The following is a 24,583-nucleotide window of genomic DNA, read 5'->3' on the forward strand; positions in this document are numbered from 1 at the left end:
CTCGTAGAAGACGCTGATGTTCTTAATTCTATGAAACGAGCTGGTGGCGTTCCAAGTTAATTGTAATTCGACTGTTTTTAGATTTCTCATTAACTGTGAGGGTACAAAATGAAATATCGACATTTTATGAAGGTGCAAAACTCTTAGATGACACTGATATTGTTAATTCTTCGAAACGAGTTGGTCAAGTGCCCCAAATTTTGAAATGGCCCTCCCTCGTTTATTTTAATGGTATAAAATTGTTCTTGGGTGGACAAAATTCTGAGATAGTTAAAATTAGAATTCGAAGATGTCGCACTACAGGTGATCGAAGTGCCCCAAATTTTGAAATGGCCCTCCTCGTTTATTTTAATGGTACAAATTTTTTTCTTGGGTGGACAAAACTGGACAAAATTCTGAGCTAGTTAAAATTCGAATTTGAAGATGTCGCACTACAACTAAATGGACCCGAAAAGGATTCATAGTTTAAAAACTAGTTCTTAGAACCCAACTGATGAAATAGATGAGTTACATTGTTCAAAATTGTTTAACCCGAATATTAACCTAATATTTTGCTGCAACTATCATATGTTCCCGTTTCTATGTTTGTTTTACATTAGGACACAGAAAAACGAATTAATACTTCCATCAATTAAAATTTTCCTTTTATATATATATATATATATATATATATATATATATATATATATATATATATATATATATGTGTGTGTGTGTGTGTGTGTGTGTGTGTGTGTGTGTGTATTGTTTTAAAACTCTCATAACATCTACTATTGCTGTTTTTTGTTCAGCCATACATGCATTGCGAAACAGGTTACATGCGTTTTGAGAAGCAGCTCGCAAGTTTGTGGGGGTCATAACGTCATCTGTTTGGCCTTCAAGAGCTTTTGTTCTCTCGCAAATGGTGTCTAAAATATTTCATGGGATCCAAGAACACATATGTGGTAGTATCTAATATTCTATATATTTTGCACACGCATTGCGTACACCACTTACTATTTTTTCAAGTAATTTTGAAATCTACGTTAATACAGAGCCGGTCCAGAGGAACCTAAATTTTGAGAAAGGAACTTTTCAGGAAAAATCCCCATTTTCCTCCGATTCTCCTTTTCAAGTATATGATATTGACATGCGAATAGTACCATTTGAAAGGTTATTTTATTCTGGGGAGTGAGGTATGAACCATGATCCTAGGCTAAATAGTAATGCACTAGCTGCTTGACAAAGTCTAAATTTTACCATAATCTCAAAAAGGTTAACCTAATATTGTGCTGCAACTATCATGTTCCTAGCTTTGCATATGTTTAAATGTTTTACATCAGGACATAGAAAATAACTAATATTTCCACCAAAAGGTTTACACTTTTCCTTCTAAGTAGCGCAAATTCAGTAGATTTGGCCGAAGTGCAAGGTAACTTCTCTTGAGATGCCAATTGAGTTATTACTGAAATGCTTGCAGTAACCTTTTCCTTTTGAAACTTCTTCGAATTTTCAAATTTCCCCTCAATGAAAACTACTTGGGAACTAAGTTTCAAAAATCGAGAAACAAAGATCAATTCAATACTAACAAATTTATTTTGAATTTACCTGGGTACAAATTTAGATAGAAGTAAAATAATATATATCTTAAAAATAATGATTTTGAATATGAATTGTTTTTATATGAAACCATGTCAGTATTCAACGAAATAATTTAAGATATAAGCAGATATTTAGATTCATTTAAGTTTACTGGTAGATTCCTATAAGAGGACGGTTTACGCTGCAGGAGGATGAGCAACAGGTTGAGGCATAGCCATCATAAGGATAATCGGCGTAGCAGCTGGTGCAGGGGCAGCAGCAGCGGTGTGTGTTGTTGCAGCTGTTCGACGACGTACACCGGTAAGACCAGGAAAACAACGACCTTCAGTTGAACTTCGTGGTTGAGCATGTGTTGAAGTTTCTTTCTCTTCTGATGTACGTTGTGTTCCATGAAGTCCCGGGAAAGTAGCTGACATAATTGGTTTAGTTTCTTCTTTTTCTTCCACATTTCGACGTTCTCTATGATGTGTAGTTAAGGTACCTGGATGCAAGGCAAAAGTTTGGAATTTGGGTGAAAGTGGAGGAATATTTGAGAAAAATGATCCAGGGACAAGGACAGGCGATAGCCTTGTGATATCAAACGCTGGGAAAGTATGTTGCAGCCTTGTAATCTCCAACAGTCTTTCGTTGGTCAGAATAATTGAGCTGGAAGGTACGTGAATGATTTGTGGACTTGACACTTCGTGAACTTCAGTAAGAACTTGTATCGGCTGCACATTTGGAGAATCATGTTGCACAAGTGGTGTAGTGACTAGGAATGGTGCCGAGGTGCTGGCTGTAGTTGTGTCTTCGTCAGAGAATATTCCTTTCTTCAGCGTCGACACTACCAACACAGTTGGAGTGGTAGCAGTACTTTCGTGCTGGTCGCTGTGGTGTGTATTATGAGTGAAGTGACTGTGGTCTGAAGATGGATGATGTGGCGCAGCCGATGTATGTGAGAATGTAGAAGATTTGCAACAAACCATCTCGGACCCATGGCCATCTTTTCCACAAATCATATTCTGAAAAAAATAAATAAAAGTATTTTATTAACAAGACTACCAAGCTCTGAAAGTCAAAATCTAATAGGCTTATATAGTCCATTTCAATTTAATGCTAATCCATTATGAAATTTGTAAATCAAAGTTCGTAACTCAGATAATGCCTTTTTTACATAAGAATTTAAAACAATTACAATTACTTATTCGAGCAATTTAACTATCATATTACTTAAAAAAAAAAAAAAAAAAAAAAAAAAACATTCGTTCCGTACGTGTAGACCCTATCTATTTCAAGTGTGCCTTTGTTGGCGCTGCTGTCGATGAGTTTTCCCGTACCTTTTTCAAAAGAGGGACAAGTTGCTATAGCCGATATCCTTGAATAGTTGAAGATAGGGTTGCCATTCCGAATTATTTCCCGGACTTCGCTGTCGATTGTTTTATTAGCCATTCTAAGTAGCTTACGAGCTTCGCTCGCCAAGACTAAATGACTGACAAATCGGCAACACAGCCAAAGTCATTCACTTCTGCCCCTAAAGCAAGAAGGCGGCGAGGTTGGAGTTGAAGTATGCTTCACATATTTTCCAATGGCACAGCTGAAATAAATAGCCTGTAGAAACTTTGCCGATCCCAATTTGGGAGAGAAAGAAAATATAGATTATTTTCCCAGAAGTTACGGCGGGCCAATTTAGGAGTTTGTCAGCACCATTTCTAACCTTTTACAAGACTTGAAAAGTGGATAGTGAATGGTTTTTAAAAAAACTTTTGAAGCAATTGTGTACGAAAGTGGCTGATTTCTGGCGTTTAATACACACTAATAAGAAATGTAAAACAGTTACGATATATACGGGTATACAAAATCCCGGAACATGAATTTAGGAGCAATAACCTTGAAATTTACGTACGTCACGTCACGTCACTGTTTTGAAATTTATGACAAAAGTTAATTGTAATTCTTTTGTATTAATCATGCATAAAAATGATTTAACAGTTGCTAGCTGTTATAGATACTATTTATTATACAGGATGTTTCAAAATGATTATCGAAGATTTAAGGCTTTGTAGTATTGATTACATTTAACGTACAATATATTATAAATGATAACATCAAATGAAAGAACAACTCAGTTTTTGCTACAAGTATTTAATGTGAGCACCATTCGTCACACAGCACACATCGAATCGATAGGAGAGTTCTTCCCAACTTAGATCAGTGTGCTTGAAGTAAATTGTTGCAACAACTGCTTCAATCCTCTTTAAATTTCTCGATCTCCTTAAAATTCTTCACCTATGCGTCATTGGAATTACTAATTTAGGACTAGCCGTCCGAACTGACTTTTTTTGCGGCTACGCGTAAATGACTCACTCGTTCAACACTTCCTTCAATCACTCTTGGTCGTCACGTATTCTTCCCTTCGCACAGACAGCCGCTGTTTTCAAACTGATACCATCTACTTATGTTTGGTGGATTGTAGTTGAACTTAATATGGAAACCACGTTGCACCGTAACTACAGGTTCAGTCTTTGCAAAGTGTAAAACAAAGCTTTCTGCTCACTAGAGGATTTCTATTTCAAATACCCCTTTTGGCGCTGCTCTCGATGTGCGTTTTCTCGTACCTCCCTCGAAAGAAGAGGGACAAGTTACTGCGGCCGAGATCTTTCAATTGTTGGATGCGGAAGCGTTGCCACAATGAATTATTTCACGCATTTCGCTGTGCTGTCTTGTTAGCCATCTTCACTCGTCAAGACCAAACGACTGAATAACAAATTGGCAACACAGCAGAGATCATTCACTTCTTTTCCCTAAGCAAAAGAGCTTCCTCCGTCCGAGGATGAAGCCAAAGTATGTTTCGCATATTTTCCGAGGGCACATCTGAAATAAAGCTCTAGTTTTCAACTTTGCTACTAGCGCTTTTTAACGGCAGACAGGAAACTGTGCATGCGTGCGTAAAGAGCTGAGTTGCTCGTTCATTTGATGTATTATTTATAATTGTAAGTTAATTGTAATAAATACTACAAAACCTTAAAACTCCGATATTCATTTTGAAACACCCTGTACATCACTGAAATGCATTTAGTTAATTTGACAATGCGGTTCCTTTCAAGGAGGCAAATTGGTCTAGGTAAAATTATAGTGATATTTATCTATAGCATTGGTAAAAGTGGATCTGAAAAAGTAGGGGAACGCATGACGTCACGCCATCCTCCGTATCATTTGAGAAAGTGGAGGGACGGCGTCCTCTAGCGTTCCTCCCTCACTTTTGCCTCTGCCTATAATTGTGTGAAAACTCATATGGTGGTAAAATCGAACGCAGTGGTTTGTAAACTAGTTAAGTCTTCAGTGATCGAACAATTTTTATTCAGAATATACGTAGACCTACATCTTGATATAAGCAAAACGAAGAGTACGTTCTACCTTTTAATAAAGAATAAGAGAAAAATAGTCCAACTTAATTATCTCTAGCCATGGATGACTAAGCATAGATGGCTTATGAGAAATTAGTTGATTAGGATTCTTGCATTTGCCTTTGGTTGTCTTTGTTCTCAAGTTGTATGATACTAATTAACTTTGCTTTGAGAGCGAGAGAAAAAGAAGCGTTATGTAAGATGCTTAATTATGCCTTACCACAAAAGGCAGAGTATTTTACATACAAGTGAAAAGATTTTTTTTTCTTTGAACAAACCATAAAAAAGGAGACACTATCAGTAGAATTGTGGCAGAAAACAAGTTTTAATACAGTTCAACTGTTTTTTTTTATTGAGGATGATAATTTATGACAAACACAGTCATGTTTAAAAAAAAAAAACTAGCATCTACCTTACTAACATTATCTTCTGCAGTGAATAAGTCGAGCGAAAGACTTAGAAGAAATTTGACGACAGATTCTTCAACTATACCTTCAGCCTGTAAGACTAGATTTATATTGGCTAATGTTAAGTTTGTTATACTTCAGTGTGATTTTTAATCATTTTAGAAACTTATTGGGCTCTTATAAAGGTCACTAAAGCTTGCTCCTTGCTGAATTCTATGCGTCCTAATAAAATTTTCAGGAGATTTCCATCTTACATTTTCAAACCTTCAGAGTGTTTGCTACAATATCAAAAAAGGCCCTGATATCTTAGTGGTATTTTGCTCACCTCTGGTACGTGGGGTCCTGGTTTGATACCAACTCCGCCAAGAATTTCTAGTGGGACAAACCTCGTGTGCGTGAGTTTTCCATGGAATTTCCAGCTTCCTCATCTTTCTTCATTTTACCCGTAGCACACTCTCACTACATTCTTCTTTAGCCTTTTCCATAACAGTAGGACATTAGAAGATATTAAGAATATTTATGATAAGAATACTTCGAAGTGTACTATTTTCCCATCTCTTCGGATTCCTACTAATCATCACTTACGTACGAATTATCAGCTTTTATACCTCCGTCATATACATCCATAGTTTTCTCACGATATCCTCATGTTCCTCAGCAATTTTATCAATGTCTTTACCATTTTGTTTCATTGGTTTGCTGGAACAAAATATTTTAAGACACTCAAATTTTACATTTAATACAACGCTAGGAATTTTTGGCATCAAATTTTGTAAAATTTCAATGCTGCATCCACAAAAACTCACCGCTAACTTCAGTCCTTAGCCAACTGGATCCAGTTTCTACTTTGTGTTCCTATTTCTGCGAGATCCATCTTAATGTTGTCCTCCCATCTGCGCTTAGGTCTTCCTAATGGTCGTTTTCCGATTGGTCTTCCAGTCAAGACTTTGAAAGCGTTCCTACTTTCTTCCATTCTAGCTACATGACCCACCTAAGCCTCCTAGACTTGACGACCCTAACAATGTTGGGTAAACCGTATAAATTATGCAGTTCCTCGTTATGAAGTTTCCGCCATTCCCCATTCCTATTCCTCTTGGGTCCGAATATTCGTCTCAGGATCTTGTTCTCAAATACTTTCAGTCTACGCTCTTCCCTCAGAGTAAGTGACCATGTTTCGCTACTATACAGAACAGGCATGAATATCATTTTATATATTTTAAGCTTCAAATTCCTTGACAGAATTCGCGACAAGAGATTTTGAACTGAGTAACACGAATTCCCTGCTTTTAGTAGACATTTAATTTCTTCGGGAGGACTCAATTCACTTATGTATTAAAAAGTACCTAAATAAGCTCCAGAACATACTGTTAAAATCCAGGAAACTGCATTTAACATTTCAGTAAAATTCGCAAAACTTGAAACAAATCATTTAACAATGCAGTGTTTTTTTACGTTTTAGTGAGGCTACATCTTTCAAATGTCATTAAGTAAATATTCGTCTGTAGAACAAAAACTTAATACAAATTGGCGATAGTCGTGATTGGCCAGTTCGATGTTGCCATCTTTTACTTCATATTCAATATACTGAAACTAATGTGATGCGGCACACATACGGCGTTCATCAGTGGAATAAAATATGGCAAAGGAGCCAAAAGGTTAACATGTACAAAAAGGTGATGCCGCTGAGAAAATGGAAGAAAGTACTTGCATTAAAAGACTATGAAAAGCAAACTAAATACTACGGTTTTGGTTGCAAGGTAAGCAAATTTGGGCATTAATATAGAAGAAAATTAATATTAACGTCGTCACAAAAACAACTTTATTTTTTAAAGTTCTTTTTGGCGTATTTTGGTTAACCAGAGTATACGTACCTGCTTACCACTTAGAAATAAAGAACTTACAAGTGAGTACACAAAGCACGGCGAGCGATTTATCACTGAGAAAATTTAGTTTCATTCTTAATTCTACTAATTCTGTACGACTACTACTAGAGTTACAAAACTGAACCAATTTACCTGGTATCAGTAGTAAAACTGTCAAACTGAAATTAGAATCATGTCAAAACAAACGTACTCTAACACTGGGTAAGATAGAGCACTTGATTAATTTATCTTGGCACGCTTCCCGCCAGTGCACTTGGTTGGCTTTTAAAGTACTTTCTACTAGCACTCACGTGAACATTTTAATCCAATAGACGTCTTATTGGCTTTGTCGTGTAGGTGATGTTAGTTGTCAGCCAGCCCATCAAATGAGGTCATTGAAATTTGGCGGGTAATTTAAGTGCTTAGTTGCCACACGCGAACAAGTGTGTTACACTGATATGTGAGTGTCGTGGCATTTTGCTGTGTTTCCTAGGGTATTGTAACTCAATCGTGACGTGGGAACAACGCGTTGCAGACAGATTCGTCCTTTAGGCGGGAAGCGTGCCAAGAAACGTACTCTAGCCGCTTACCCATATGAACAGAAGGTTTAAGATTATTTACTTTCCTAGAATGTCACCGCGTGTTAGTGTTTGGCATCAATCAATTGAAATCAATTGCAATTAATCAATTGAAAATAATGGTTCTGTGCATGAATTGCAGTCCCAATGGCAATTTCAATTTGTTCTTTGCAGTTAAAATTAATTGTTAACTGGTCATCAGGGAATTAAAACTTGTAATTGTTATTCGTCATGGAGCAATTGAAACAATTGTTAATTTTAATTACAATGGAGCAATTGAAGTTTACAATTGAAAGTGCAGATAACATTTGTATGTATTGCGCTATCCACTTGTTATTCAATCCACACTTTTGAAATAAGGTACTTATAGTGGTGGATAATTACCCTCCACTGCCCCCTCTGAAAGGAAGCCGAAAAGGGCGACCGTTACATATTTTATGTTAATGGTCCCATTTCGGTTCGGGTACAAAACCTCGCGGCGACAACCTCCCCTGGCCAAAACGTCGCGGGCCAAAACCTCGCCTTCTAAAACCTCGCGCCCCAAAATATCGCCATACCCTAAATCTCGCCTGACGAAAATGTAAATGTTCCAACAGATGATGAGGATGACGGTATAAAAGACTGCTTCAGAAGAAGTATCACGGGTATTTGGCCAAGTCCCGCGATACCATATGAAAATTCTATTTCTGTATTAGAGGATTTCAATGTGAAGATAGGGCGACAGGATGTTTTTAAACTGGTTATAGGGAAAGAAAGTCTGCATAAGGAAAGTAATGACAACTAACGGGGTTAGTTTCGTGAACTTTGGAACATCCAAAAACTTAAAATTTCAACAAAAATCTAATAATATTTATGAAAGTATGAAATAATATATGAGTTTTTACGACGTCCCTTGATTATGTCCTGTAGGTTAAAGGAGACGTAGATGACCAGGATGAAGGAAATGATCGAATAAAGAAAGTGGGAGGAAACGGGAATAACCCGAGAAAGCCCACGCACACTGTTTTGTATCATCATCTTGTTCATAATAATAATAATAATAATAATAATAATAATAATAATAATAATAATAATAATAATAATAATAATATTTGTAATGTGAAATTGCATATTAAGAAACTCATTGGGTAAATTTTAAAGAAAAGTTTCATTCGCGGCGAGGTTTCGGCCCGGCGAGATTTTGGGCGGCAATGTTTCGGCCGCGAGATTTTGTCCGTATCCCCCCATTTCCCTCGTGGGGCCTGTGTCATGCACACGGTTTAAGACAACAACTGCTAAAAACTCCTCCCTATACCTTTTTCTTTAAAGGTCGAGGTTTTTTTATGCTGTTATATGAAAAAAAGCTCCATGATGTAATATATACACAACTACACTGTTGGATCAATTGCAATGAATCAATTGAAGGTTTTTTTTTTCTCTGGAAGTTAATTGAAAGTCAATTAACTACCAACTTCATTCAATTGCAGTTGCTTTCAACGCCAATTATTTTCAATTGATTCTCACTGATTAATGACAAGCTGCAATTGACACATTTCAATTGTTAATTGCAACTAACAAACGAACAAAGTAATTGTTAATTTAGTTGAAATTTGTCGAACACTGTCCATATAGATTTTGGACTTAATAAAAATTTGTTTATCTGTATATGCTCTATAAAAATTTGTCTACCTGTATATGGTCTATTTGACAAAACGTACATGCAGTAGCAGTAGGGTTTGTAAAGACTCATCTTTTACTTCTGCCTCCCCTCCAAATTTTACTCCTACGAGCCTATCTAGAAATAGGAGGCAACAGTCCTCAAAAGCAGGCAATGTAACAAATTTGTTATTAGCTTTACCATCAAATTGAAATTTATACTTGAAAAGTGAACTAGCAACATTTATAAGTTACGAAATTTACTTACTATTTTCTCAGTCAAACTTTTGCTTGTTCCAGTATGGCAAAGATCTGAAAAATGAAAAGAGAATCCAAACTTATTAAAAACCCTACTACTTGCATTAAGAGCAACATTTAGAGTTAACGGGACGGGTCTATCAATTTTTTACGTTAATATTGCAAAATTAAGAATTTTACACTTTTTCGCTAGTAGTTTTTAATTACTTACAAAATTTACTAGAATCTGATAAATATTCTTGAAAGCTATATTCATAACATTTATTTTGCTTCTGGGAATGTACATTTTATGACTGCTAGCAACTAAAGTTCTCTGGGAAAGTACATTTCTAGCCAAAAACCTAGACTGCCTTGCAATTCCAAAAAGATTGGAACTAGATCCTTCCAAATTTCCACCAATCTTCCGACACATTCTGAATCATAGAATAGGAAGAGAAGTAGACTATCCGGATATTACTACCAAACGAATATACAACTGGCATTGGTGGCATGTAAAAAAAAAAAAATTAAAAAAAAGTCTTAACAAAAAAGCAAAAGCGGTCATAGGTCTACTGGGTGATAGGCCTACTGGATAATGCAGTCATGTGCAGCGATTTGCAAGTCTCCGATATATGAGTTAGAAGGCTTTTCACGGATAGAACCAGAGAAAAAACGAAAAACTATAAAAGGGAAACAAGAAAAAAAGAAGAGAAAAAAAGAACAAGAGAGAGAAAAAGAACAAGAGAGAAAAAAAGAACAAGAGAGAAAAAAAGAACAAGAGAGAAAAAAAGAACAAGAGAGAAAAAAAGAACAAGAGAGAAAAAAAGAACAAGAGAAAAAAAGAACAAGAGAAAAAAAGAACAAGAGAAAAAAAAGAACAAGAGAAAAAAAAGAACAAGAGAAAAAAAGAACAAGAGAAAAAAAGAACAAGAGAAAAAAAGAACAAGAGAAAAAAAGAACAAGAGAAAAAAAGAACAAGAGAAAAAAAGAACAAGAGAAAAAAAGAACAAGAGAAAAAAGAACAAGAGAAAAAAGAACAAGAGAAAAAAAGAACAAGAGAAAAAAAGAACAAGAGAAAAAAAGAACAAGAGAAAAAAAGAACAAGAGAAAAAAAGAACAAGAGAAAAAAAGAACAAGAGAAAAAAAGAACAAGAGAAAAAAAGAACAAGAGAAAAAAGAACAAGAGAAAAAAGAACAAGAGAAAAAAAGAACAAGAAAAAGAACAAGAGAAAAAAAGAACAAGAGAAAAAAAGAACAAGAGAAAAAAAGAACAAGAGAAAAAAAGAACAAGAGAAAAAAAGAACAAGATAAAAAAAACAAGAGAAAAAAAAGAACAAGAGAAAAAAAAGAACAAGAGAAAAAAGAACAAGAGAAAAAAGAACAAGAGAAAAAGAACAAGAGAAAAAAAGAACAAGAGAAAAAAAGAACAAGAGAAAAAAGAACAAGAGAAAAAAGAACAAGCGACGAAAACATGATTTATGATTTATTCAAATAGGTCAAATTTAGCTACCATCATGAAATGTTTCCAACAAGAAATATTTATTTTAAATACTATAGTAATGACAGATTTTGACGCCTCCCAGAACTTGCCGTCTCGTGCAAATGCAAGTGTTGCATATATGGTAGAGCCGACCCTGGGTTTACTATACTTTATGGTAAAGCAAAACTAAAACTAGTCCTTATTTTGATTTTTCCCTATCCAAAACGGACCATTAAATGCTATTCAAACAGCATTTATTAAGCTTTAGTCATTACTAATGAATTGATTTAGAACTGTGTGCATAATTTAGGAACTAAGTAACTTGCACGCCAAAATACCGGGTGCGTCAGAAAAATGTATACGCACTTCGAACCGTCGTAGACACCATATTTTCCGTGCTACAAGGTTCAATTTCTGGGAGAAAGTAATGTTATCTTTTTTGAACAGGTAACAGCAGAATTGTCGCTGTGGCTACTCAACTTAGTGGCAAGGAAGGAACTGCAAGATGGCGGATGTATGTTTGAACTTTGAAGCGCAGAAGCACGTAATTAAGTGGTACTGGAAGTTTGAGAATGTTGCTGCGGTTCAAAGATGGGGTGTACAAAAGTCAACTACGTAATTTAGACACTTTGGAATCAGATTCAAGAGGTGTGCACAGAAGTTCCATTGGACACGTTGGTACGATCTACGAAATCAGTGGTAACTCATACTAAAATTTATTGATGCTGAAGGCTGCCATTTTGAACAGTAATCACGTTTGCGTGAGAAAGTGCATTTATGTTCCGAATTGAACTTTAAGCTTTCCATTTCCAGCAATTGAACCTTGTAGAACGGAACAAATTTTCTATAACGGTTCAAAGTATGTATACTTTTCTTTGACGCACCCTATATTTGATATGTTTCTATATAGCAGGTCAAGGTTTACCACAATGCCAAGTTTGATCCCGATGGGATGAGCGATGTATTTTTTTCAAGTTTTCAAAAATGTAACTCGAGGTTTGACCACATAATTCGGGAACTGGAAGCCTGCAACAACAATACTTCACACTCGTACAAGCGAGCCAAGGTCTCCCACCACCACCATACCAAGTTTGACCCCGTTCATATGAGAGGAGTTGATTTTGAAACGACAGTATCCTTAATTTTTCTGATAAATATAAGCTTTTCACGTTTCAATTTAAAATTTCAATTTTTCAGAATTTTATTTTGAGTAGTTGGTTCACATTGGTTCGATCTCTACAAGTGACGTTTGTAGAAGTTCAAGTTCTGTCTTAATATATTAAATGCACATCTTAACATAGCAAATTTTTATTTTGTATAAGATCTTGCTCAAAGGAGAGGGAGTTAAAACCATGACCCTCCCCTTGCGTAAGCCACTGCTACCAGATACTTAACCTGTACATTACTCTCCAAATACTTGTCTAATTATCTCAACCCACTTCAGCACATTCTTTGCACAGTTGCAAGGTGTCATTTCATTAAGACTTTTTTGAATTTTCATTATTTTTTTTTCTATACACGGCACCAGTGACCATACAAAGATGTAGGACCAAAGAGTCTACAACAAAATTTTAAACCTTGACGTAAGTTTCAACACTATGGTGTTAATGATATATAGGGAAGATGCAGTAATGAGTACCAATCATGTTTCTTAAATTACACACCTAGATTCATTTCTAACACTTGCTATTCTAGCCACAATATTCAACACTGGCTAACGACGTTATTCTATCTGCCAACGGAGGGAAGATTTGTTCTCGCAACTGTGCTACATTTTTTCTTAATTCTGTCTAACATTATTTTCGTATTATCAATTCGGATACTGATCTTAATTTTTTTACTAGATATCTTTCTAGTCTATTTACGCATAATATAGAATTTTCTGAAAAATCTGTTTGGGCTAGTTGGAATCAGAACAATCACATCTACGAAATGAAACTTTTCTGTACTACGTTCTTAAAAAAATTTTTAAGAATTAAAGTGAGAGAGACTGTTCGGTATCAATACCTAACTATTAAAATATTATAGTGAATGATGACCGGTATGGTTAAATGGAGCCGGACTTTTGTTCATTATTGTAGGATTATTAATTATCTCAATTACCCAAGATGCGGTGCCACTTTAAATGAAATGTCAGTTTAACGTCCCACGATTATGTCCATTACGCTAAAGGAGGCGGATGATTTAAGTGAAGGTTGGAGGAATTGTTGGAATGACAATGTGGGAGGAAAGTACCCGAGAAAACCCATGGAGACTTCCATCACAAACTTACTTGGGGCGGGAATCGAACCAGAGACCCCCGCATCGGAGGTAAGCGATCTAACAGCCACCGTGCTCTCTACTTTACTAATGCAATTTATCTATGTAAATACTTCTTTATATATTCCCAAATCTAGCATTCGAAATTTGATGTAAACACTTATTTAAAAATTAATAAATAATTTAGTACATATTTACTCTTATTTATGATAAATATTAATACATACTTACCATGGCACTGCGACCGGGGAACACATTCGCATGGTGATAAGCACTTGTTAGGCGGTGAAAATACATGACTAATAGCACCAAGCAGTAGAAACATTTGACCAATCATGATTTGTAACAGGATTCAACCTATGAAAAGAAAACCAGGAGGTCAAAGAAATTAAGTTAAACATTTAACTTAGCCAGTTGCCTAAGTTGACCTGTATTTTCTCTGCAGAGTAAGACATGTATTGTTTATTACTCTAAGTTGAATACCATAGCTATCTTGGAACATAGCGCATTGAAACAACGTTATCAGTAAGGATTTTACGGAGTAGCCGGGAAAAAAATACCACGTACGAAATAACCCTGAGTATTCTTAAATTGTCCACAAATGAGTCAATTCACAAATACCAGTGACCGGAAGTCCATGTGTTTCGGATTCCACGTTAATCAGTAGGTCCATGTCTCATATAGCCTCGCTGCTCAACAGGACGATAAAATCAGCTCAACTCAAATACCAGTGGCGGATCCAACCCGAGGATGGGCGCCCTAGGCCCCCCAGTTTTTGAGTGACAAAAATAAAGTTATTTCTATATTTTTGAAAGTTTATAGCAAACTCATGATATACTTATAGTCTGGGTTCTGGCTCTCCCCCCCCCCGAGTTTTCATCATCTAGGTCCGTTCCTGACAAATACTACATTCACCCGTGTGTATTGAAAATCCTATCAGAAGGGGGAAGATCTGAAATCACTACTGAACATTATACCTATAATGTTAATGGTAAATTCACATCTGCATATGGGCACTTAAAAAAAAAAAAAAAAATCAAACCCAAGGAAATAACTAAAGCTTAGCGATTGAAAGTTAGTTAAGAAACTGAAAGGTGGCGATTATAGTTTTTGCTTTAGTCTATTGTCAGCAAGTACATGAAGAGATTGGCGACATTGAAGTATTTTTCATGAACTATATTGCAATCCAATTGGTAGTCTAATCAAGCCCGTAGCCAACCCAAAAATGTAAGGGGGGGATAGAAGTTAGGGGGCACAATCCAACCATATAGTTCATTTGCAAGCCTACCGTGAAAATTTAAGGGGGCCAGTAAAAATATAGGAAGACTCGGCTCCCTAGATCCCCGTGAATACGGGCCTGAGTCTAATCCATATGGATTTATTGAGCTATGGATGTAACAGACTTTCGTCACGTATTTGACATGAAGTGAAATTTTTAAGATTTACGTCCTACGACTATGCCGGTTAGGCTAAAGAAGACTGTGATGATAAATAAATGCAATGGTAGAGTGAATCAAATGGGAGGAAACGGGAGAACCCAGGGAAAACCCGCGAGCACGGCGCGAGCTGGTATTGAACCAGGGGCCCCAAGCACCGGAGGTGAACGCTTTACCATTGAGCCACCGCGTCCCCCTCGTCACTTATTTGAATCCTTGTCCTTCCGGAAAACTTGCTGGAAATTAAATAATATTTGCATTAAAAAAACTTTTACAGAGCAAATTTTCTGAATGTAGATGTTTTAAGTGGATGAAGACACTTTTGATTTTTTTTCTTCCGCTACTTAGTATTGAAGTATCTTCACGAACTGATCTTACCTGTATCTATCGTCATATGAGGAAAAGTAAATATGCCATAGCTTTCTGTAGGTAATCCGGTTCTTACATTTAAAGTACAGTGTGAATGGCAAACATTCTATGATACTCTACCCCTCCCTCTCTCCCTTTCTAATTAGAAGTAAAGTCAATTATCACTAGTTTTATTGATACCTAGAAAGCAGAGGTAAAAGTGGATATGAAAGGTAAGGGACGCATTACCTAACGTCGTCCCCATGCCTAACTGTGCACATTGTAATTTCGTAGGAAGTGGGGAACGCAATAGATAATTTTTTAAAATGGGGTACGGCGTCCCCCCTCACTTTAACCCCTGCTAGAAATATTAAATTAGGAAAAGCACCGAAGAGACAGATAATAACTTTTTTGCTACTCAATCGGGAGGTTCCGGTTTCGAATCTGGTAAAAAGACCATCCTAACAGACCGGTAAAACCTTCTCTAGGATGGAATTATTTTTTTTAAATTAAAAAAGCACTTCCAACAAAACTTTTACGGATAGTCCTGACAGGCGCGTAGCCAAAGGGGAGTCCGGACCCGCCCCTTCGAAACCAGAAATGAAAACAATCCAGAAAGGATGAATCAAAAAGAAACTAGAAAAAGAAGAATCAGCGTTAAAAGTAAAAGCTACAGCAACCGTTCGATTATTCTTTCTTATGAGGAGCTTTGTGTGGAGGAAGCGGGAGGGGGAGCGGTCCAGTTAAAAATGGATATCATTGTAACGGAGCATTCGGAATTCCATCTAGTTCCATGCTAATCATGTGGACTACAAATGACGATAGATAAACCGGTTCTATCAGATAGACTCTCAGAAGAACTTAAGAAATTCCGAATTACTTGCAATACATGGTAGCAAGTGAGCGGGATATTCCGGAAAAGTCAAGGAATTTGAAATTTCTGCTAGAAGTCAGGGAAATTTCAAGCTTTCGAAAACAGTGCCGTTCTGTAATAGTGTGACATTTCTTTTATAAACTTTTCGTCATCGTCCCTCTGCAGTATCAAACATGTATTTCAAAATCAGTTTCCTACTGTTTCTTTAACTTGTCGTTTGGAACAGACAGTAGTTGACGAAATAAACATTTAAAAAAAAATATGTAGAAAGAAAGTTCCGTTAACATCTGATTCAATAGAGAAAGAAACTCAAATATTGTACAATTTTTTATAAGACATTCTTAGATATGTACTTTTTATAATAATTGAGATCATAATGAAAGAATAATAGTTACATGTTATATTTGAGAGGAACGTACAAATCGTAAAACCTTTTTCAATGCTTTTTTATATTCTTTTGTAAGAGATTTCTTCATAGTTTATTATTAAAATACTAACATATCCTCATTTTATTGTCTTAAACTAAGTAAAATAGTTTAGATTGATGGATTCCATGGTGTGATAACCACAATATTTCATATCACGCCCCCCTCCCCGGACTACGAAATCCTGGATAAACGAACCAATATATGTTGCCAGTAAAACAGTTTAGAATGATCGAGCCCCTGGTGTGACAACTACAGTATTTCATGTCACAGATCACTGTATTACGAAATCATGGCTACGTTCTGGTCCTGATCACTGATATGTCGTCTTTGGTCAGTTTTAAGTAACAAAGTCTTCAATTTGATTATGAATATTGTCGCTCCGTTAAACACACTGAACTGATAAGGGAAGAAATTTGGTGCCATCTTTTGATTCGTGGATTAACACTGGTCTTAATTGCTACACATTTAAGTTCTAGGGAATTATGATACCTAAATTTTATTTTCCAAATATCTTGAGATGTGTAAACTTTGGGAAGTTCAGTAGATTTTACTCTTGGGAGGGAGAGGAATTGATACAAGCAATATTAAGGCTAGTGTGTATTGTGCGGAGTACAGATCAGCCAAACTGTGGCAGAGGGAGATAGGAGAGGCCTAAGTGCATTGACCACGTATCAATCAACGTGAGAGGTTATTCTCCAGCATGTGCTCACGTGAGTATGGAGTACGAGACTACTACTACATTGTTCAGTTTCCTGCCTAATTAGAGCCTGAGCTTGACTGTCTTGTCCTCTGGTCAATATGCGGATAGCCCAAGACCTTCGTTCTAATACAATTCAGTACTATTCTGTAAGTACTGAATTATACCGGGTGTATTAAAAGTCCGGTGAGCGTCCTGATGAGTTTCAGACAAGAATGATATTGAACAGTCTTTCGAAATAAATTTTGACCAAAAAGTCCAATTTTCAATCCCTTTTAACTCTTTTTACTTATTACAAATTCGTCACATCATGGTTACATAAGATGCCTTTAGGTCCGATATTTTCGAACGGGCAAAAATTAATACTGATGGGCTAATGATATCAAGAAACACCGTAAAACTATTTTTATTATTTATTGAATCTAACAGAGATATAGATCCTTTCCATCTTTCATTCTTGATTGTTTTTAAATATATATTTATCCAAAACAACAAAGTTCCAGTGAGGCTTGAAGCTGGCCGAAGTTCCCCATGGCCACCCGCAGCTACGAACCTGCCCTACAGTTTGCAATTAACATTGTACTTCATTCTTTGGAAGAGATCCTTGTAGCACACCTATGTTACTTGGCATGGTCCAATGATAGGTTTAAGTTTGAAATGCTTAAATGTGAAAAGATCAATGGGATATGTTAGCTGCGTCTATTTTACGCACTAAATTGAATTGAATTTGAAAAATTGCAATTTTAAATCTAGCCTTGCATTTAGTTTTAAAATTATCTACAGCATTCTGTCGTAGAGTGGGGAGATAACACGGCGGGCACTGCCCGCTCTAGCTTTTCCCTGGCCACGGGCCTAGTTCATAGTATTCAACAAGGTACTTCTGCTTTGCATTGTCCCGTCAGTCTTACTTTCGTTATGACTGTTATAGAGGCCTCAAAAATTTAGTTATTTGTGATACTGTAGCATCCTTGTAATGCTGAATAGTAAGGGTGGTTTTAACTTAGTTTAAGATTTAAACTATTTAATAATCTGATGATGTGCCATTTGAAAAAAATACATTATATTGTGTTGGCAACACATACTGAGAGAATATAGTGCCAATGTTTCCTTGCCGATGTTTGCATCCTGCAAAATTTCAGAAGTTTTCATAGGGAGCAGTGATACAATGGTAGAGCGTTCACTTCTAGCACATGGAGTCCCTGGTTCTTTCCCAGCTCCTGTGAAGTGACTGTGGTGGAAAAACTGGGTGTGGGAGATTCTAGGAGTTAGTTCCCCCCACTTTAATTTTTGTCACTATTATAATCACTGGCGTTTCTGGCATGTAAAATTTGGGGGGACATCAAAGAAACTGATTTCAATGGTACTACATAGCCCCAGGGGCGGATCCAGAGGGACGATCGCCTCCCAGAAGAGGAAACATTATATATATATAAATAAACCCATCCCAAAGTTTGGAGCCCTTAAAAGTAGCAGTATGACAACCCCCCACCCCCCAGAAGTCGGTCCTGGATCCGCCCCTGCCTAGCCCAACCTTTTATTATCTTTGATTTCATGTGTTACCTTTCTGCTTACCTTCACGGACCCCCTGGGGTATATCAGGAACTCTGTTACCTATTATATTGCAAATAAAATTATTACTTATATGTTGTTCTGTCGTTAGTAAATAAATTAGAATAAAATATTGAATATTTTGTACTCCAAAATATTGGGGGGAAGCGTCCCCCCCGCCAGAGACGCCCATGATTATAATCCATCTCAACATAGTCTTCCGTTTTATGGTGAGAGATTAAACTCAAAACGCATTTCAATTCTGTTATTTAAATATTACAGAGGTCTCAAGATCAATAGTTTACCCTTTGGTTAAAACGTTTACTAGTAGTGAACATCAGTGCGAAATCATAAGCAAAGTGCACGGGGAGTAATAATAATAATAATAATAATAATAATAATAATAATAATAATAATAATAATAATAATAATAATAATAATAATAACCCTGGAATAACTCGACAGCTTAAATTTGAACATCTGTAAATTATTTAAGGTCATGGATACCACTAACAGCTAGTTTAATTACATACGAAATATTTTAATCACAATTATTGTAATTTGCAAAATTTTGAAATGGTTAATGGAAGGAATTTTCTTCAATCTACATAAGTTGGGGTATTTGTCTTAGTTTCCCCCGGATTTCGCACCCAGCTGACAATTTATCATTTACCAAAACCTCATATTAGGATTAGCAACATTGCTTTAGCACTGGGGAACTCCCTCGTGGCTATAAGGTTAGCGTACGCGTCTTTGGTACGGGAGATCAGGGCTAGATTACCGGCTGGAACTCATTTGGTTCGGATCCCATGTTGACGTATGTCCATGTCTTACATAGCCTCACTGCTGAAACGGACGCTAAACTATAATCTAATACCAACGATTTGATTCCAATGATGGGAGATTTCCACAAGAAATTCGCATAGTGCGATACCATACTAAGGTATTAAGTACTACGTCATCACCAAACAAATTACCCATGATTTATTACTAATTTTTATGAGATCTGAAACCTTGAACACTATAACGCGTGTCGAAAGTAGATTAATTCCACCAACTTTTCACTCTTAATAGATGCAGGGTAGATCAAGACGTCCTAGTATGTAATAAAACGAAAACTGGGACATGTTGTAAGATGCAAATATGTGTGATATAATCTCCCACCAGACTAACAGTGTTGCTAATAGACGCACCTGTAGGATTTTTACCCAAAGAGATGGATGGATAGACGGAGGTGGGGGCAAAAACCGAGAAGCTCAGTCCCGAATGCGCGCGCGCACACACACACACACACACACACACACACACACATTCACTCATGCGTGTACATAATATATAAAACAAGTTATTTAGGCACATATCCTTATTAACTACAGTAGTTAAACTGGGTTGAAATGTACAATGCCAGCTCCATCTAGTATCCTTACACAAGCAGGAAATTACACTATTGATATTAACAAAATGGGTCCAAATATCCCAGACCGACTTAATCTTTATCCTACCCAGAGTCGGATTAAAGATCGATGAGATAAGCTATATGTTCAACTGTGCAACAAGTTGGTGTATAATGTAGGGACCCTACATACATAAATGAGTAAACTAGTGATATTTCAGGGAGCACGCTAGCAGAAGGGAACCCCCATTACTTACATCATAGGAGCCAACACAATACAATTTACTGGTGCTATATGTAAGTTTCATTTTTTAATCTTCTTAAAAATCTTACAGTATATTTTGTAATTGTATATCCAGTTCTCTTTTAATTTCTGGGGCTCCAAGAGAGTGGGGCCCTAAGCTGTAGCTTGTTTAGCCTATACGTAAATCCCACACTGATTCTACCCCTTTAAGGCGGTCTAACTTATTGATGCGCAGCTGGCGAGTGTATTGTAAAGTTTACCGATAAACTAGTACTGTAGTATTTAGTATAAATATATCAAGTACTGTAGTATGTGGGTAAGGAAATTAGTATGATTTTTACATGTGTTCCAAAAACTCAACGCTCTCCAAAAATCCAGTGACAACTGTCCCCTTATTCTCCACTGCGGGTGGCCATGGTGGCCAACCTAATCAAGTTTTATTCTTCAAGTAGCACTAAGGTTATTATAAGTTTAAAATTTACATATCAAAAGAAAACTTGCAATACCACTTTCATTCAGTTCTAACGTACCACAGTTGTTCAGATCCAACTTCGAACTGTAGATTATATTCTTGTGTAGCATCACTGCTGATGAAGTTAGCAAATACAAATAAAACATTTTATAAGTTAGAAAAATAACCATATTGACGAACTATCAATATGAGTAGTTTAAGGCAGGAAATAAAAACTAAACAAAAGCAAATATTGGCGTATTTCATACTAAAGCATTGAAGATAGAATTCACCCACTTTTCCGCGAACTCAACCCCAAATAAACTCAACTGGGAAGCTTAATTTCCTCTTTTGTGATAATTAGGTAAATTTTAGAAAAGTTATGATACAGGTTTAGAATGTGTGAATTCACCCTTGTCTTTAAATTTCAGCCCCAAGCAAAAAAGGGACCTCTCAGTTTAACGTCCCACAGTTGTGCCCTTCAGGCTGAGACTATGATTAAAGCAATTGAATGATGGAAGAATTAGTGGAATGAGAAAGTGGGAGGAAACTGGAGTACCTCAAGAAAACCCACGGGCACGATGTTGTCCACCTCAAACTTAATTGACCAGAGATTGAACCAGGGACCAAAAGCACCCGAGGCAGCGCTCTACCCACTGAGTCACCATGCACCCCTTTCAGCCATAAGCAGAGCATCTAATTTTGAAAGAAAAACATATTTCACAATCACATTTTTAAGAAAGTTGTTGCGAAGCATTAAATTGGAGCACAATTAACCTTTTGTCTTTATCAATTTCAACCCGAAAGATGGGGGTGATTGAAGAACTTTAAATACAGTCGAATTGAGTACAGAGGCGGCTCATGAGGGAAACCACATGAGTAGAAAAAAGTTTTATCACCTTTAAGTTACCTAATGTTCTAATGTTGTAGTCAACAATTAGAATATTAAGAAAGATTTCTACCCTTCGCTTGAAAGTACAAAACTTTTTCCCGATGTGACCCCCCCCCCCCTCCTCACGATCCGGACCTGGCAAGTATGATTATGGAAGTTGATATAGAGGAGAATAAAGCTTTTCACACTATGTACTATTTATGTGCCGATCCTCAATTTGGAGTAGACTTTTATCCCCGTTCCATTTACTTACCTACTTCACTAACTTCAACCCCAAGTGAAAGGCAGTTGTTCGTAATCCTGAAGGAAAAAAAAAAAAAAAAAAAACACGCGTAACTTTATTCAAAGAGTGGATTTTTACCCCAATTTACCCACATCATTAACCTCAAGTGATAAGCTAGATCCTAATCCTGAAGAAAATTATAGTTTTATTCAAGAACTAACGATGATGGCACTAGAAAAGTGGCCACGCTTGCACAAATTGTGTTTTTTTTAATACTTTTCAGGATGTTGAATTCAATGAACTATTCTAAAACAGTGCTATTCAACCGGGGTACGTAATCCTAAAATAAGTATATTTCCAATATTCGACCAAGAATCGAGAAGTTGACGTCCCGGAAACAAGCTCAGTCGTCTCATTAACAGGTTAGTTCTAAAGTTAGTTTTAGTTTTTGAATTTTTAACATTGTCCTCAGTGAGAGAATTATCAGGGAGGATGAGGGGAAAATCCCCCTTATTAGAACTGGATGTCTCCCATGTTTTGAAATTTTCCATGTTAGTTTTTCGAATGTGCACTTCATCCTCCCTCTAAATAGTCTTTTGACTATTTGTCCCCCCCTTTTTAAATCAATAGAACATGTATATTGCGTTCAAAAGTTAACTTCGATTTAATTTCTTTTAAACAGCTTCAGGAGTACACAATAGGATAGCAAACTGTGTCTAGGGGTACGCGAGAAAAAAGTATTGAAAAGCACTGTTCTGTCCACGAGATCACGACAAAAAATTCCTCAAAGTTGGTGCTTTTATTATATACTATAGTATTGAAAGTTTAATTTCCTACGTTTATGGCTTTCACGCTAAGGAAAACGAATGATTAAGGCAATGATGGAAGAATTGGTGGAATGACAATGTAGAGTACCCAGAAAAAACCCATGAACATTATGTCCACCACAAGCTTACTTGTCTGGGTATCGAACCAGAGACCTCAGGCGCCAGAAGTAAGTGCTCTACCACTGACCTACTGTAGCATTCACCCTGAAGTTGGGGTTTTTAGAAGTACCTATTATGACTAAGAAAAGCTCTCACACTTTGATACATTCCTAATTCGTATTTGAGGATGTTGAACGAAACAAAGCTTATCAGTTCATGAAATCACGAGAAAAAAATGGGTTAACATATGCAGATGGCGGGCCCGAAATACAAAATTTACGGGAAAATTAACAGAATCAGACGAAATGTCAGCAGGAGAATAAGAAAAAAAGTGAAGGATGGCATTTAGCATTTTCTCCCAACTCGTTTCATGGCTCCAGGTTCGAGTACATTGTCATTGTCTAAATCGTGATAAATATAGAAAACGAGCCCTGCGGGGCTTCTAACCTCCTTTGCTCACTAAGCTATATTTTGTGAAGTATATAATACTAGAGATCTTATATGTGCAGGATTGAGGCAAAAACTACAAGATACCCAAAGTGAACCGTCATCATTGAAGAAAGAACAAATAAGAAGTAATACAACGTTGAAAAGAGGCTGATGTGGATCTTATCCGGGGCTGCCACCTGCGGCAGTTTAGCCGAAAAAATTACTTCAAATTTAGAATACTCATTTAAATCCTAAATTTGAGATCAATTTTGTAGGCACCACATAGACGCGTACATTTTTTAAAAAAATGGATTTAGCGTACTCAATTTAATATAAAAATTGCAATCCGAAAGTGTGCCCAAGTTTGGACACTTTTACCAGTTATAAACGATACTTCCAAGACTCCAACTTTCAAGTCATTTTTCCTCAGTGACAAAGCAGTTTCTAGTGCATGGGATCGCTGGTTCGATTCCCAGCCTAGTAAGTTTGTGGTAGACAAGATCGTGACCGTGGGTTTTCTGAGAGTACCCAACTTTCTCATTCCACCAATTCTTCTAGGGCATAATCATGAAACGTTAAATATTTCAAAACCTCCTTTGTGCGTCGTAGACAGATAGGTTTAAATGTGATTTTATTGGATTTAGTATCCAAACACTTGGGTTCTTGCTTTTCCTCTCACTTTATTCACTCCACTGTTGCATTAATTTCTGATCACAGTCTCCTTTAACCTAGCTGGCATAACCCTGGGACGTAAAACTGAAGATTTCATTTTTGGGTTTAGAATCCTCAAATTAGTATGAAAAAAGCAATTAGAAGTTTATCCAAACATTGGAACTAATGTTAGTTCCTTATGAATGTTGTCATAGAATTGATCGACACATACACACAAATGCATATTGAGTCAAAAGCTCCTTCACCTAAAGAAATTGCACCTTTAAATAATTAAAAACTACAACATTAGAATAATAAGAAAATATACACCCATAACGAAAAATTACTAAAACCATTAGTGACATTAAAGCCTGAATTTGAAGATTAAGTAGACACTTTACCTGCGTTGAAATGTTCCCTAACCTTGTAGACTGCACGATGCACCCAGGGGCAAAAGAACTCCAGCTGGCAACGTACTTGCTGAAGGTGATATATACGCTTACTGACCAATAACTGCTGCTGCCCTCTACACGATTTTTTCTATAACATAATTCTGAATAAGATTGACGTAACAAATGTAAACAAGCAAATAATGCAATCTTATAGACAAAATACAATTTT

General features: G+C 36.5%; 1 protein-coding gene across 1 annotated transcript; it reads right to left on the reverse strand.

Annotated features, from left to right (window-relative positions):
* Positions 1-1,556: 1,556 nt before the first annotated feature.
* Positions 1,557-24,516, reverse strand: LOC145680239 (uncharacterized). The gene is made up of 4 exons (XM_081750561.1): positions 24,364-24,516; positions 13,654-13,779; positions 9,715-9,758; positions 1,557-2,582 (listed from the first exon to the last, which is right to left on the reverse strand). The coding sequence occupies exons 2-4, from the start codon at positions 13,757-13,759 to the stop codon at positions 1,758-1,760; spliced, it is 975 nt and encodes a 324-aa protein (XP_081606687.1). The 5' UTR covers positions 13,760-13,779; positions 24,364-24,516; the 3' UTR covers positions 1,557-1,757.
* Between the last annotated feature and the right edge of the window lie 67 nt (positions 24,517-24,583).

The sequence above is a fragment of the Thermobia domestica genome, chromosome 3 (assembly GCF_964235325.1).
Source record: "Thermobia domestica chromosome 3, izTheDome1.hap1.1, whole genome shotgun sequence".
Lineage (NCBI taxonomy): Eukaryota > Metazoa > Arthropoda > Insecta > Zygentoma > Lepismatidae > Thermobia > Thermobia domestica.